At 40.8% G+C, this 15464-nt stretch overlaps 1 protein-coding gene and 1 long non-coding RNA gene across 2 annotated transcripts in view; one reads left to right on the forward strand and one right to left on the reverse strand.

Annotated features, from left to right (window-relative positions):
* Positions 1–3997: 3997 nt before the first annotated feature.
* LOC114057057 lies at positions 3998–5280 on the reverse strand. Its single transcript, XR_003571118.1, has 2 exons — positions 5168–5280; positions 3998–4979 (listed from the first exon to the last, which is right to left on the reverse strand). It is a non-coding gene; the product is annotated as an uncharacterized LOC114057057 (long non-coding RNA).
* A 55-nt stretch (positions 5281–5335) lies between these two features.
* The window catches only part of PDGFC (platelet derived growth factor C), a 135552-nt gene continuing 125423 nt past the window's right edge, over positions 5336–15464 (forward strand). Inside the window, exons 1-2 of the mRNA XM_027882845.1 lie at positions 5336–5439; positions 5809–6166. Coding sequence (XP_027738646.1) covers positions 6049–6166 — 118 coding nt within the window. The 5' untranslated portion in view covers positions 5336–5439; positions 5809–6048. The remainder of the gene's footprint in view (positions 5440–5808; positions 6167–15464) is intronic.

Below are 15464 nucleotides of genomic sequence, written 5' to 3' on the forward strand. Positions count from 1 at the left end.
CAAACAAAGTCATAAGTAAGTAAATATTCATGTGTACCTGAGCAAACCTGTCATCTGAACACAGTTCTTATGCACTTACTCAAGTATGTGCAGGAGAGCATTTGACTACGGAGATGCCTCTAAACCGGTGTGTAAGATGATAGGAACATTCTACTCTGAAAGCATACAGAAGAAAATGAATGCTTTGAGGGAGAAACCCTCATACCCAGAACACACCTACATAACCTGTGGGGAAATGCTGCCCTTTCAGGCTTGATGTAGTCCATGTACAAGTTCAGCAAACATGTTACAAGGAGTAAGTGGCAGCCGTGTTCTGCATTTTGCATGCTGACTTTGAAAGCCCATCAAGACCCAAATGAGCTACCAAATGCCGAAAGTGGGTAGTGTTCTTTTAAATAGTTTGGGAGACCTCTAGTGGGCCTCCTTCCTTGTCTCCTGTTGTAGCTACCACAGCCTATATAAAGAAAGTTGCATTGTCATGTAGCTTGGACAATATTTGTGTATGCAGCTGATTAAATAACTGGAATTATTAAATATGACTGCTCTAAAGCGATGCTTATAAGTAGAAATCGCACAAAAGTACAAGGACTTTGAAAAATGATTAAGCTACGCAATGTTGAGCACAACAACATCTATATGCTTAGAAGTCTATGTTCAAATGCTTATCTTTAAGTGCACTTTTAAGACCAAAGTCTCATTTTAGGATTTCCAAAATAGAAATGGCACCTTTTATTTAGAGGTGTAATTCAAGTGACTAAAGAATATTTGGAGTTCCTTCTTCTCTGGTTACGTCTGAGTGGTCCAGACCATGTAGGCATCAGCATAATTGAAGCCTGTCTGGACTTCACACTTTTTCTTCATTATATTTTTGAATGTAGCATGGAAATGGGACAACAAATATTCAACTTGTTCACAAATTCAGCAGGAATGGACAACAAGACTGAAACACTAAAATTTAGCACTAACTCATTTACAGGAGTACTTTCTAATACAGGAATGATTTTCTATTCAATTCCATACACAGTCGTTTCACCTCACATGAGTAAGATTATAAGAGTCAAATGCCTCTTTTTCTATTGCTCAGTGATCATGAGAGCAGAATATTGTATTGTTGCTTTTCTGAAAGACTTTTAGTGTTTCTAATGCAATTTCTGTTTTCATATTTATCACTCATCCATAAAAGATTTTGTTTAAACAAAATATTTAATAACTAATTTATTAATTAAAAATAATTCCATAATGTAAGCATAAGCACTTAAACCTCAACAATTCTATACCAGCAACTAATTAATGTGTAGCTACACTGAAATCAGGAGCATCTTGCACAAAAGCAGACATTTGCCTGTGTGTCTGGACGAGCAGATATTCATTAGTTCTTAATTAGATTTTAAGTTTTTCCTTTCCCATGATCTTACAAGGATTATACAGGTACACTTGGAATATATGGAAATACAGAAGTACACATGTATTAATTCCTTTTTTTCCCCCCCATTCACATTAAGAAGTAAAACAAGTTGTGGAGAGAAAAGAGAATCAATATGCTTTTCTTAACAGTGGGTCCTAATATTGCAAAGGTATGTAAATGCCTAGCTCTAACTTTTGTGAGATATGAAGCTGATAGGAGTAAATGCATTTGCAGAGCTACCCATCTCTAGAAGCATTTCCCTTTGGTTGTACACCATGGCTAAAAATGGATTAATATCTCAGCCTTTTCCTATTTTCCCCCAAAACATTGTATTCCTCACTCTATTCCTTCTCAGAAGAGAAATGCTTATCTCATTGCATACCCTATGGAGGGGGAAAAAAGTCTTGCTGAAGACAGCATATAGGAAAAGGAAAGAGTACGCTTCCTCGTAGAACTTGCTTGGGATATTTAGAGCCCCCTGAAGTCAGTCAAGATGTCTTGGCATCAGTACAAATCATGAAGGGCAGTCTGGGAACACCTATGCGCCGTGCCTTGTAACGGGGGAATCTTTGTTGTTGTAAAGTGGTGAAGGAACAAGGGCTGGAGCAAGTGTAACCATCCCCCTCTGTTGGCACTGTGATCATTTTATTTTGACTTTAGTGTGGGAAATTCTATTTGCTGATGTAAGGGAAGGTTTTGAAGACTGTGTGATGAATGTATATTTTAATGGCAACTCTTTCAGGTAAAAATAATCACAGGGAAAGCCTTTTCATTTCAAGGATATTTATAGCTCAGGAGTACCATGTCTATACACCATCACAGTAAGTCTCTGATATTCTAACAGGCCAAATTTCCTTTGCTTTCTCTCGTGGCTAGATCTCAATAACAATAAATTCCTGTGGCATAATATAGATAATTACAATTTTATTTAAGTACAAGAAATACTGCTTCAAAAAAAGTTCTAAATGAGGATTATAAAAACAACATAAAACAACCTATGGGGAAAAAAAAGTCTTTGAAAGACTGCAGAGTGTAAACTAAGTAATTTTGAGATGAGATATGGCAAAATATCTCATAAAAAAAGACAAAAAATGGCATGCAATTCTAATAATGGAGAAAAGTTATGAACATAAAGCTTTATGTAATTAAAATATTTATTATGTACATAGAAAATAATGATATCCAGAGAAATTTGTACTTGGCACTGGAGTCATCAGAACTCTTAGCTGCACTGGCATCATGGTCCCCAGTGAAGTTCAGTGTAGGCAACACAACATGCACTGGAAGGAGTGGTCTGAACTACATATACATTAGTTTGTTGCAACCATTATCTAACCATTTAGAACATATTTTTTTAATGCCAATACTTCTGAGTACATGAGTAGATCATATAAATGACATGCACATGAAATACTATATACAAGGAAACATTCTATCTTCATTCACTGTATAATGTTAGATTAGCCCTTCACTTGGAATGTCATGTTCTGTTTGCCCACCCCAAACAAAACACAACAAGACTAGATGGGACTCTGAGAAGCTTAGAGTTACAGAGATGTTCACGTGGCAACCATAGTAAAAATGCCTAGCTGGGAAAGGATGTGATATGGCTGTGGTACAGAAAATGAACAGGGTAGAGAAAGGAAATAATTTATATTTATCTGTTTTCATAACAAACACATACATATATACCTGCTGAAACTGGAGAGTAATAAGATTAAAAATAAACATAGCTTGTGATAAATGTTTAGCACGAATTTCAGAGAAGATTGGACACTTATAAGGATAGAAATTACTGCACATGATATTTTGGGTGGGATTAGCAACGAAAGCATTTTTGAAAAGAAGTAGAGCCTTAAGAATTGGAAATATACCCTGATATTTAATTACAGGAGGTTTAGAATTAAAGCTTGCTTCCCAGGCAGTGTTATTCCACGTTCATCCACTATGTGGGTTCTTGCATTTTCCTTTGAAAATCTGAGCCAGGACCATGGAATCAGAATCATTTAGGTCGAAAAAGATATCTAAGATCACTGACTACAACCACAAACCTAGCACTGCCATGTTCACCACTAAACCACGCTCCCACGTGCCTCATCGATATGTCTTTTAAATACCTTCAGGAATGGTGACTACCACTTCCCTGGGCAGCCTGTTCCAACCCTTCCTGTGAAGAATTTTTCCCTAATATCAAATCTAAACCTCCCCTCACCCAACCTGAGGCTGTTTCTTCTTGCCCTGTCACTTGTTACTTGGGAGAATAGACTACAACCTCCTTTGGGGTAATTGTAGAGAGCGATAAGGTACCCCCCAAACTTCCTCTTCTCCAGGCTAAATAATTCCAGCTCCCTCAGCCTCTCCTCATAAGACTTGTGCTCAGCCTCTTCACCAGCCCCACTGCCTTTCTCTGGGCATGGTCCAGCACCCGCAGATGAAAAACTGGCCTTAAACAGCCTAGATTTATGATTTTTCAATGGATTCTTTATTTTTGATGTGCACAGTGTAAGACATTATGTCCATGTTTTTCAGAGTGAACTCGCCGTCAACTGTCCAAAATACAAAGAATCCCACAAAATCCTCAGGCAATGAAGGTTAAGCTACAGTGCAATACTTTGTTTATTTGATTTAAAAAACCCACTGCTTGTAATCATCGGGGTAGGAGACCTGTGAAGTAGTACAAGTTATTTTTATTTCCACTTAAAAATGACAATAGTGAAACCAAAGAAATAGTAATGCTAACAATAATAAAAGTAAGTACATAGTCTGATTTGTGCAGTGCATTTCATTCTTCATGCTCTGTAAGTGAAGGGTTGCTATTTACGATATGTTCCAAGTCTGCTTTTCAGAAGACAGCCCAACTTGGCTGGACAGCTTTCAGTTGCTACTGGAAATATGTCACTTATTAGAAACAGAGGGGTTGTTTATCACTGTCTCAAGGGTTGCTTTGGCTGAGGCAAAGAAACAGCTCAGTTATATAATGGAAAGAGCTGGGTCAAAGGATAAGAAATTTATGTAGTGTGTGCTCAAGACTCTGGCAGAGCAGACTCAGTTTCTCTCTTGTGTATCTTGCTCAGACAGTGAGTGATACCATTGCTCTTCCCATCCATCCCCAAAACCACCTCAGAGATATGGGGGCTGAAGTGACAATTAAGAAACTCTCCCAAAACTTCTGTCAAGAGAAAAAGATTTGTCCTTCCTACTGCTTTTTTCAGCCTCCTGGTATGTAGTTATCATCCAGTCTTGTTACCCAGACCCATCACATAGCCACAGTTCAAACCCTTCGGCAAACTGGAAATACCATCTCTAATGCAGATCTATATAGATGCTGAACATCATCATTCCTTTTAGTCCTCACTGGTGTTAATGGGGGAATACTTCTTCCCATAAACTCAGCTCTGACTTCTGGTGAAACAGCAGAAGGGAATCCAATCCTGTCTGCTTTACGGATACCACCTCACTGAGTACTGCACGGTATTTCAGCAAGTGAGGGACAGTTAAAAGGAGCTGAACCTGTGTTTCCATCTGCTTATGTCAATGTTAGAGGTCCAGTTCAGGGTAACCAAACCAGCAAGTTCTATCACAAGGAAAAGAAAAAAAAAAACCAAAAGAAAAAAGTAAGCATCCAGAGTATGTTTTAAAACCTCCTCTCCATGTTTTATTTGCCAGTATAAAGGCCATCCTTCAGATGAAATGTTTAACCAAGCACCAAATTTTGAAGCACGAACCCAATTGCCATAACGACAACCCAATAAACAAACTCACCTCACTCTAACTACCAAACCCAGAACCTGGCTCTGGACCGCGGTGACCTCGGTTCCTCACCGGGGGAAGGAGGGAGGGCGGATGAAGCCCCCTTCCTGAGGCAGAGGGGGCTGCAGGAGGTCCCCCAGTCCCCTCCCCGCCGGGGGCAGAGGCCGCCCCAGCACCTGTTGCGCCGCCGCTCGGCCAGGAGCGAGGGGGGCAGCGGCGGGGGCCGCCCCGCTCGCCTCCTTCTTCCCACCGACAACTTCCCGGGGCGTAAACGGCCGCGCCAGGTGCCGCCCTCGCCGTGATGGGACGGCGGGCGTGGGAGGGAGGGGGGGAGAGTCGAGAGACACGGCCCAGGCTGGCAGCGCGGCCGCCGAGCAGCGGGCGGGGAGGGAGGGAGGGAGGGAGGGAGGGAGGGAGGCAGGCTGTGCGGGTTGTGTGCGAGCGCGGCCCGCCCGCCCCCGCCGGTGCCGCTGACAGGTGCGCGCTCCTCCGCGCCGGCAGCACCGGCCCTGGCCCCTCTGGCCCCCGCCCGCCACGGCACCACGGATTGTTTAGTCCTTGGGAAGCTGGTCTGGGTCCAGATTTTGCTTTGATCCTACTTTTTTTTTTCTTTTTTTTCTCCCTGCTTTTTTTTTTTTTTCCTTCTTTTTAAGAGAGAGAGAGGGAAAAAGGCAAAGGAAAACGCAACCTGGAGACACAGCGGAGCGCTCTAGGAAAAAGTTTTGGATGGGATTATGTGGAAAGTACCCTGCAATTCTCCGCTGCCAGAGCAGGCTCAGTGCTGCCTTCTCCCCAGCGGCGCAGCCCGCGCCGGGCGCTGCTGAGAGACGCCCGGGCCTCGGTGCCTCGCCGCCAGTGCCTGCTGTGCCGGAGCCCCTCGCCCCGCCGGCCCAATGCTCCTCCTCGGGCTGCTCCTGCTGACATCTGCCCTGGCCGGCCGGAGGCAGGGGGCCGTCGCCGAGTCCGACCTCAGCAGCAAGTTCGCTTTCTCCGGCGCCAAGGAGCAGAACGGTAAGGAGCCGCGGCACCCGCCGCAGCGCAGCCCGGGGCAGGGCGGGGGCGGGCGCCCGGCCGGCGCGGCGCGGAGCTCTCCTCGCCTTCTCCTCTGCCTCTCCTCTACTCTCCCGCCGCCTGCGGGGCAGCCCCTCGCTGCGGAGGGACGCGGCCCCGCAGGGTGGCGGCCGGCAGAGCGGGACTGCAGTCGGGGCTCTGCCCGCCGGCTCGGGCAGCGCAGTGGGTAAAAGGGCAGCGGCTCGGCGGGCGGGGGGGGAGCCCGGCGCCGGCTCGGAGGCTCCCTCCTCTGCGGTATTTGAGGTGCAAAAAGTGCCCCGTTCCCCTCCAGCCTCCCCGCTCCACTAAGAAAAATAGCCAAACAAACCCAACAACGACCCGCGCACCTTTGTACCCTAAATGCTCTCGGGGAGGGGGGGCGGGGGGGGGGGGGATTGTGGGTTTTTGTGTCTGCGCGTGAATGAGTGGTATTTTGTACGGGCTGGAAACGAGCTAATCCTGCATAGGAAATGAGAATTACTTTCAACTTTCAAGTGTACCTGAAATGTTTAGAAAACTCTCAAATGCAAGTTCCCCTGGGCTGGGGCTGCGCTGAACTGGAGAAAGACTCCTTTCATACAGCAAGGGCAGCTTCGGGGTGTGTAATTTGCTTAGCCTCTGAACTCCATATGATTTACATTATTCAGATTTTTAAGTGCCTTTCCTCTTGATCTGCTATTATGAAGTCATTTTAAAGAATATTTTACAAACTGTAACGTTATATACTGCATGAAACCACACTTAGTGTAGAATATCTAAAATTAAGGCTGTTAGCATACATGCATGGAAACCCTGGTGTTTAATGTACGGGGCCAGCGGGGGGGCGGGGGGTGTTTGAAAAACTTAGTACTTTGCATGTCATCTAGAACAAGCTTGCTCCATGGGCACAAACCAACACAAAAGGCCAATCTGGGAGCTCTCAAAACTCTCCGAACTGTAATGAAATAAAGCAGAAATGCAGATTCGAGGCTAATTCAATTCTCTCAACTCTGAACTTGGGGCTCTCCAGATAAAAGTATTCTACGTTGTATCTTGTAATAGAAAGCAAAGTTTCAGAGACTTCTGCAAGTGCTCTGTGAATGGATAGAATATGAAGTGCACTAGCAAATTTAGAAGGGGAAGATTAATACTGCAGTGGCCTGTTAATGTGATGATATATGGCACCTGCAGACTGCCGGAGCTGCTGATCAAAGAGCAGCATGGGGATCAATCTCTAATCAGAGCAACTGTGAAGGGCCAGAGGAAAGTGATCAAAAGACTCAGAGACCAGGCTATTCTGACAGGAAACCAATCAGACTTTGTGCACAGTACAGGAAATTATCTGCTCTGTGTGAGAAATCACTCACTTTCTACCCCTTCCCATCTTACCTGGTGTTTAGAGGCTTTAGGGCACCAGTTTGTGACAAAATGGGCTTGGCAATTTTATACTAATGTCTTGTGCTGTTACGCTGCCTTCTCTTAAATTTGCATGATGTACACATGGAGCATATCGACACAGAGAATATTGTCATTGCTTTGCTTTATCGGGAGTGCAGGGAAACCTGCTATGCTGTCAGTCTGCTCTAAAAGTTTTGTTGCAGGATAACGCAGCTGGGCCCTGAAGGGCCTGCAGGGTCCAACAATGGGAGCACAGCAGCGTAAAAGGTAGCTCATACAGCATAGGAGCAAAACCTATGTAAATAAGTAAATGTAATATGTAAATAGGTGTAAGTATACGTGACAGTACAAACTAGATTTTGTTCACATGTATCAGAAACGCAGCTGGCTTAGGTCAGGCTTCAACTGGTTTGCAATGCAATTTGGCATGCTCTAAGACAGTCACTACATCTTAGAACAAGTGCAAAGCCAGGAGAATTTGTTTGTTTGGGTTTTTTTGTTTTGTTTTTTATAAGTGCCCTGAAACTGTATTATGTGGTAGTTTATACTTAGAACTGTTGGTTTGCTTTACAGTTGTGCTAATTCTTAAAGTAATTTTTGCAATTGAACCAATTTAGGTATAGCTAAGTACCAACCCCTGACTTTTTCTAACTGATTTTAATTATTTGGGGGATCAGTAACACTGGTCAAACCAGTTCTTACTTGATTTAATTAGAGTGATTTTTACACTCTGCTGCAATCTAAAGATTGTAGAGCTTTTAGCTAGAGGCAGGTTAAAACTCCCTGGAATATGAGAATGAGATATTGCTGTTCACATGCCAAATAATCTCTGGTCAGGAGAGAGGGAGATTTTTTTTTTACTCACGCAGTCTACAAATAAAAATTCTGTCCTCAACTTGTAAAATTGCGAAATGGCCAAGAAGTTTTGGAGTAGAATGGATTACAGTGTTACTCAGCTGCACACATGGGTGCTATAGTTATTGCTTCAAGGTGATACTGAAGATGTCTATGACCAGTTATTAATTCAGTGAGACTACTTGTATTACAAAGGGTAAGCATGTGCTTGGGAATTAATTTGTTCATAACTGGTATTTACTTATCTCTCTGCTAAATTATCATTAACTTCAAAATTACAATTTAACTCCATTTATTTGCTAAGGGTAGACATAAGGACTTCTCTTGTTTCTACTGTATAGTGAATGTTGTATTAGGTGGCACTTTCCTAGTGTAAATATTTCTTTGTAAATTAAATATTTTTAGAACACAGTGTTTTGCTGTTACCTCCTGGAAATTCAGTGTGTTGGTGGTTGTGGGGCAAGCCTAGCTCCATTTAAAACCACTTAAAAATACCTCCATGTTTTGATTTGCCTCTCCTCTGTGATAGTGATATTTTCTTTAGGAACAGGTTTTATTTGTAACTCTACTTGACAGTAAGGGGTTTTATGTGATTTCCTTGAAAAATTCCTATTTATCTTTAATGTTTTTATTTTATTCAACTGAGTAAATATTCATCTGGAGGATCAAAGGAGTTTATGCAAGTTTTCTGGAAAGCAAAGTAGCAGTAAATGATGCATGCAGTGATGGCTGCCATTTATCTGGATGAATTTTATTTCTATAATTCGTGTCATATTGAAGAACAGATTATGCTTTGAAGGATTTTTCATACTTAGGTGGCTTTATCATTTCTCTTATAGTGTATTTATTACCATTTTTCCATATTGAAGTAAAAAGTCAAGAAAAATTGATTGCTCAGTTTATTTTGAAGAACAAAACTGAATCTCATATGTATTGAATTTGATTACCTGGATGGTTTCCTTATTTCTTCTATTATATTTCTTACTTCATTTTCATCTACTTCTGATGGCTGTTTTTGATATAGTATCTTTATCTTATTTCTGTAGTTTCAGCAGCATCCGAGGGAGCTGTTGGTAGAGTGAGTAACGTGAATGATTTAACCCTGATGGTCTGAGTGCACCTGCTTATGTGTTATTATGAGTTTAATACAGATCTGAGACAACATGAGATGGCAGGAGAATCTAAACTGTTTTCTTGGTTGTTTAGAAGAAGATGCAATAAATGTTTAAAGGAACTCTGCTAAGCTATCAACTGTTATGTTTTCTATGAGAAATATGAGGATGTCTCTATAGAAAAAACTACTGTTGGGTGCCATAAGCAACGATGTGTATAGCTTATGTGGCATGTCTGTTTAAAGTGTAGTAATGAGTGACTTCAGAAGGCCAAGAACCTGAGATCAGTTAGCAACTCACCAGGGCCAATGAGAAATACTAACTTTCCTCCAGTTGGTTTCAAGTATGAATGAACAGCAGTAAATAGAACTGCTGAAGTAAATCTTAGAACACTAAACCGCTTATTGATTTCTGTCAATCCTGAAGCATCCGCATTAATCCTGCAGGTAACGTACCGGTCGTGATCCGTCTTTTTACAGATCTTAATTTCTTTTAAGGTGTCGAGTGGTGGTTGTTTTTTTTTTTTTTTGTTAGTTTGTTTTTGTTTTGTTTTTTCTTCCCCCACATAAATGGAAACTGTTAATAATCAGTTTCGGTAGCTGACTGCTTCTTAATCACAGACATGATTTATGTAGCTCAAAAAAAAAACAAACAAAAAGAGGTGCCCTTGAGACAGAGTTTGAGGCTTGCATATCTCAGATCATCCTTGGGAAACGCTGATGAATGCAGCTGGAACTGAGTGTGTAACCAAAGTGCCAGAGGGAGCTTTTCTCATCCCCTTGACCTGCACATGGCCTGACATGCCTCCTCAGAACCACCTAAAGGATTCTCTGGTTTGTGTGTTTCCAAAGGGAACTTCCAGCTTATTCAGAGAGGGGACAGCATCTCAAAAGAGTTTCTGAATAAATTAGTTTAAGCTGGGTCGAACACCTGGAAAAGATGGGGATGTCGAAGTGATGCAGCACGTTGAATCCTTGAAGATGCAAATGTCTGTGCTTTTGCTTGAATGCAGTCGTTTGATGGCAAAATTATCTCTTCTAAGTGAACGTAGTTTGTAGTGGTGCGATGCCACTTCTGCTGACTCTTGTTGGATTGAAGAGTGCCAGCACAACCTGTTGACTACTGCTGGGTAGTAGAAATTCTCTGTATTTTGAGAAGATAAGGAAGTATAAAATATAAGCATGTCATCTAAAAGGAAACTTGATAGTGATGCAATTTTTCTCAAATTTAGTCTATTTCTATTTAGTTCAAGACTGGTTTTGAAATGTTTTAAAGCCCTTTTCCTGGAAAGTGATGAATTACAGCAGATCCTCTTTTGGCTTTAAGCAAAAGATCGCGGCAAATTAGAGAAGTTGTTCAACACTACAGTAAATTACAGAGGAAGAAAACTTTTAAAACTGTTTTTTTACCTTTTTAGTTGACTTCTGATGTATTGTCTGCCATTCAGCAGAGTGCTGTTTGGGACTTCTTAGTCCTGCAGGTTCTCTGAGTTTCTTCTGTTAGGTAATTGTAGGATTTTGAAAGCACAAACCATTTGCTAGTTGTCCCAAATATGTAGTCATTAAAACCTTCTTGTATGTTCGTTAAATATCTTGAATGGAATTTATTGTGAAATTGTGTTTTCGCATTAACTAGTTCTTGCTAGGTTTGCTGATCAGGCTTTAAAGTGCCATGTCATGTTGTTTGGGTTATTTTAGTTTGTCTGTCAGTCAGAGTTTTATAATGAAGAAGAAACATGGGGCAGACCTTGAGACAGTGACAGCTATATAGACAAAGAACTTATGTTGAACTTTGTCTTCACATAAACATAAAGTCTTTTTAATCTTATAACTTTGTCCAAACCCTTTGAGTCTTAATTATTACATAGTCAACAAGTAATAGAAAGGTACTGGTTAACATCACATAGCAGTGGTTGTGCATTATAGCAGAGTGGTCTTGTTTTTTGGGTTTTTTTTTGGGTTTTTTTGCTATGTTTGGCAGTTCCTGATTACTAGAAAGAGGATGTGCTGAGCAAGCCCACTTCCCTTAGCTGGAAATGAGACTCTTCAACTGCTTTATAGATTGTTCTTGGTTTTATCAGAAAGCCATACCTCTGCTTTTTAGTCACAAAGTGCATACCATGAAGAATGCACTTCCTGGTATGTGTTTTAGGAATTGGCCTATATGTATGTTGTCTTTTAGCAGAGAACAGTGGGACTTAGAAAAAGTTACAGAACAGAAAAGAGACACACAGCTTATTTTAGTAGCGCTTAGGCATCTGTATGAGTGCTTTGTTGTTTCAGAGTTTCTGAGAAATTAATTGTATGTTAAAACTTACAATTGTCCCCTGCCATTCCCTTTTGGGGAAAACTTTTACAGCTTGTGTTTAAATGTGAAATGCTTTTATTCAAGTAGGTAAGTGAAAATTCATAATGTGTTATTGTGAAGCTAAAATATGAAGTAGTGTTTTCAAGAGGTTTTCTTAGATTGTAAGATGTTATTTTAAGGTGGCAGTGACTGGAAAATTTGTTCACTGCTCCATCTATAGATATCCTAGCCTTAGGGTTCATCTGTCTTCTGATCTTCTCTTCCTGACATCCTTCTACTGAGATTTTAAAAACGTATGTCCAGTGTTACGTTTGGCTATTTGTGTTTAGTTTTGTGATCCTACAGCATATTAAGCAGTCTTCTAATAGAGGAAGATGCCTCATCTTTACAAATCATGTGTACAACAGCAACTTAATACATTTTCATAACTTAATCAGTTTCCACAGAATTTGGTTGGTTGGGTGAGACAAAGCAGAACTCTATATGCTCAGGGAGAAATTCTTATATACAGAGAGTATAAGAACTACTAAAAAAAAATCAACATAAACAAAAGGAGAGAGCCCACCTAATTCCCTGGTCTCTTGCAGGCCTTCTTGTATTAGGGTCAGCAAGGGCTGTCTCTTTTTTTTCTGAGTTTACTAGTTCTATTCCAAATATTACACCTTTTTGAGTATGCCCACAGCTTTGGATTTCGGCATTCACCTTGCATAGGCATGACCGTACTTTTGCCCTGGGCTCATAGCCTGCTTGGCTTCTTGTTGCTGTGGATGCCCCTGAAGTCCTGTCAGTGTGTGCCACCCCCAACCCATGTCAATGGGCTTTTACTTGTGCTGACCATCAGGTGAGCTGGCTGCAACTGAAATTAAAGGAACTCATCAGCTGTTTAGTTAGCTCTTTGAGCTGCTGGATTGTTTCACTGTGTGGCTGTTCTTACACTGGGCTAATTTGAGACTTGGGCGGGTTAACTCTACAGTGAAGGTCTGCACAGTGATAGTCACTGCTTTTTTCTATTTTTTAAAATTTTGTTTTCTTGCTGCCATTTTCATATGCAGGTGTTTGGAGCTGGAGAAAGTGAACATGAATTAACCTCTGTGCAATCCAACACAATACAGGCAGAAACAGAAATGAAATAAGAAAATGTTTAAAGGCTATCTCCCATGTAGTGGCATCCTTTGAAAGTAGTGAGAATGAGAGAGTTGTAAGGGAATAATCAGTAACATTTTTTTTAGTGGCAATGGGCCTTTTTATGAGTTAATACTCATAAAACATTCATTAATTACATTATTAATAACATTCATTACCACTTTGTGGTAAATTCATTCAAGGTATCAATATAAACACAGATGTTTTAAGGATATTCTTCTAGGGTGAAGGACACCTCTGTTCCTCTACTCCCTGAAAGCCCAAAACACTGAAACTTCTCCCTGAATTAGTTAAAACTTATTACTAACCGCATTAAAATAGTGCGTAGGCATTTCTCAGTATGATCACTGTCACAATGATTTCTTAATATGAAATGGAGGGTACCACTGATCCTGATTAAATCAAGGTAAAGGCAGGGAGGCCAAGGTCCTCTGGTTGTGCCCTTGCCAGCATTGTGGCTGGAATTAAAAATCTTTGGTTTTAATTTTTTTAGTTGTTGGTTTTCTAGATTAATAGAGCCATTGGTTGGATACCTATCCTATTACATTCCCTATGATACCACAGTTCTGTCAAAGGAAGGTAAGGGAGGTCTTCCTAGCTTTCAGCAAATGTCTGGCATAGCCAGTGATAATTTTCAGTGCTGGATTTAAATTCCCTTATCACCCTTATGTGGCTTTTCTTGAAATGTTAAGTCTGTCTGTCTCAGAAAAATTAAAGAATGTCTTGGGAAAAGGAAACAATGCTCCTTGTGTTTCCTGTACATTTAATTCCTTTTTGCATCGCTGCTGCTGTAATATTCTTATTATGAATTGGCAATAAATCATGTAAGGTGGGGGGGCAGGAGGTTAGATGCTGCAGTTAATTAGGGTTTTGGCCCTGTAATCTGATAAGTGGACTTCGAACTAGGTTCAGGCAGCAAAGGGTAAATGAGTGGTGCCCTTTTTGTAGTTTTGATATTCTACATCTTTAAAGCATTACTCAGTTTGGCACATATCAGCAAAGCTGTAAGGTTCTGTGAACAAAAAGCTGATGTGTAAAATACCAGGGAGTGTCATGTTCAAAGAGTAGCTTACCCTGGAAAAATGGTTTTGGGGATGTTCTTAGCACACCTTCCCTGTCAATCCATAGCTCTCAGTTTCTCTGTGCCTCTTTTTACACATTATTTGCTTAAAATCACATGAAGTGGGAAAATTACTTTCCTGGCAAAGATACTGATTTGTGAACTAGCGCATAATATTGTTTGTTTCAGTCATTATATTTAGTTGTACTCTTTTCAAAACACTCAGTTGTCCAGTCTTTTATTAAACTATTATTTCGGGGGCCTCACTGGATGACCTATTGCTTGATAGCAGCTAGAATATCTGTGTTTGATTATTAGGTTTTTTTACTTTTTCTCCCTCCATGTACTTCTCTGTGTAACCATCTGACTGCCTTCACCCTTGTTCCAAACAATTGGAGTCGGGACAGGGGCTCCATGTTCCTCCTTGGATTGACAGGAAACCAGCACTCATTTTATGAAATAGTTAAACATTAAAAAAGACATATGGCCCAGGAAATTCTTTTGCTGTATGTGAAGGTATGGCATTTCCAAACTCAAAGTGTTGTGCTGACTATTTCACCGGTAGTGGAGAGTTATATGAGGCCAATTCCATCTGCAGAGAGTCTGTTTCACTTGCTTGTGGTTCTGGGGCTCATTCAAATGCTCTAAAACAAAATAAAAGGAATGGATGTAATAACTTCTTTATGGAAAAGTCATAAAAAGCTACAGGCCATGTAAACAAATTGGGTCATTTACAAGATGTTAAAGTGATGGATATTCAGTCCAAATTCAAAGGTGTGGATTAGGTTTTACAGTCATCTTGACTGAATTTTGCCCTCAACAAGGTTTTCTTTTTCTACCATGAATGCCTTTGACAGTACAGATGACAAATTTTCAGAAACTATGTTTTCAAACATTTCAGAGGATTCAGATTAAAGCCAAGAAACAGGAGAACAATTCAGTAGTATGATTTGGTATTTCTCGAAGTGAAGCAGAGGCCTCTCTTGATCCACATGGGTACATTGTGAAGCTGTAGTAGAACTTTGTAGCATTCCTAGGGAAAATAAACTGAAAGTGTTTCCCCTCTGGATTCAAACATGCCTGAACTAATTAGCAACAAAAGCAACCGTTTTGGCTCTCTGCTCTGTTAGTATAAATAAGTTTGCACAGAACAGCAGCGACTGTGCTCCAAGTTAAACTGTGCTAGTCACAGAAACTTATGTTGGATCTAACTGAACACTGAATATTATGGTGTGTCAACTCGCAAGGCACTCGTGACTCACTTCATCATTTGTTAGAAAGTACTGAAAAAGTAGAGTGGAAAATAAGATAACTAAGCCTTCTGGATGTTGATATGCATTCTGCAGTTAATTTATTTGCCTTGATGTAAATGTAACCCTATGCATGAATAATTTTCTCATGTATG

The sequence above is a fragment of the Empidonax traillii genome, unplaced genomic scaffold (assembly GCF_003031625.1).
Source record: "Empidonax traillii isolate 1590-97213 ecotype Southwest subspecies unplaced genomic scaffold, ASM303162v1 scaffold112:size1231168, whole genome shotgun sequence".
Classification (NCBI taxonomy): Eukaryota; Metazoa; Chordata; class Aves; order Passeriformes; family Tyrannidae; genus Empidonax; species Empidonax traillii.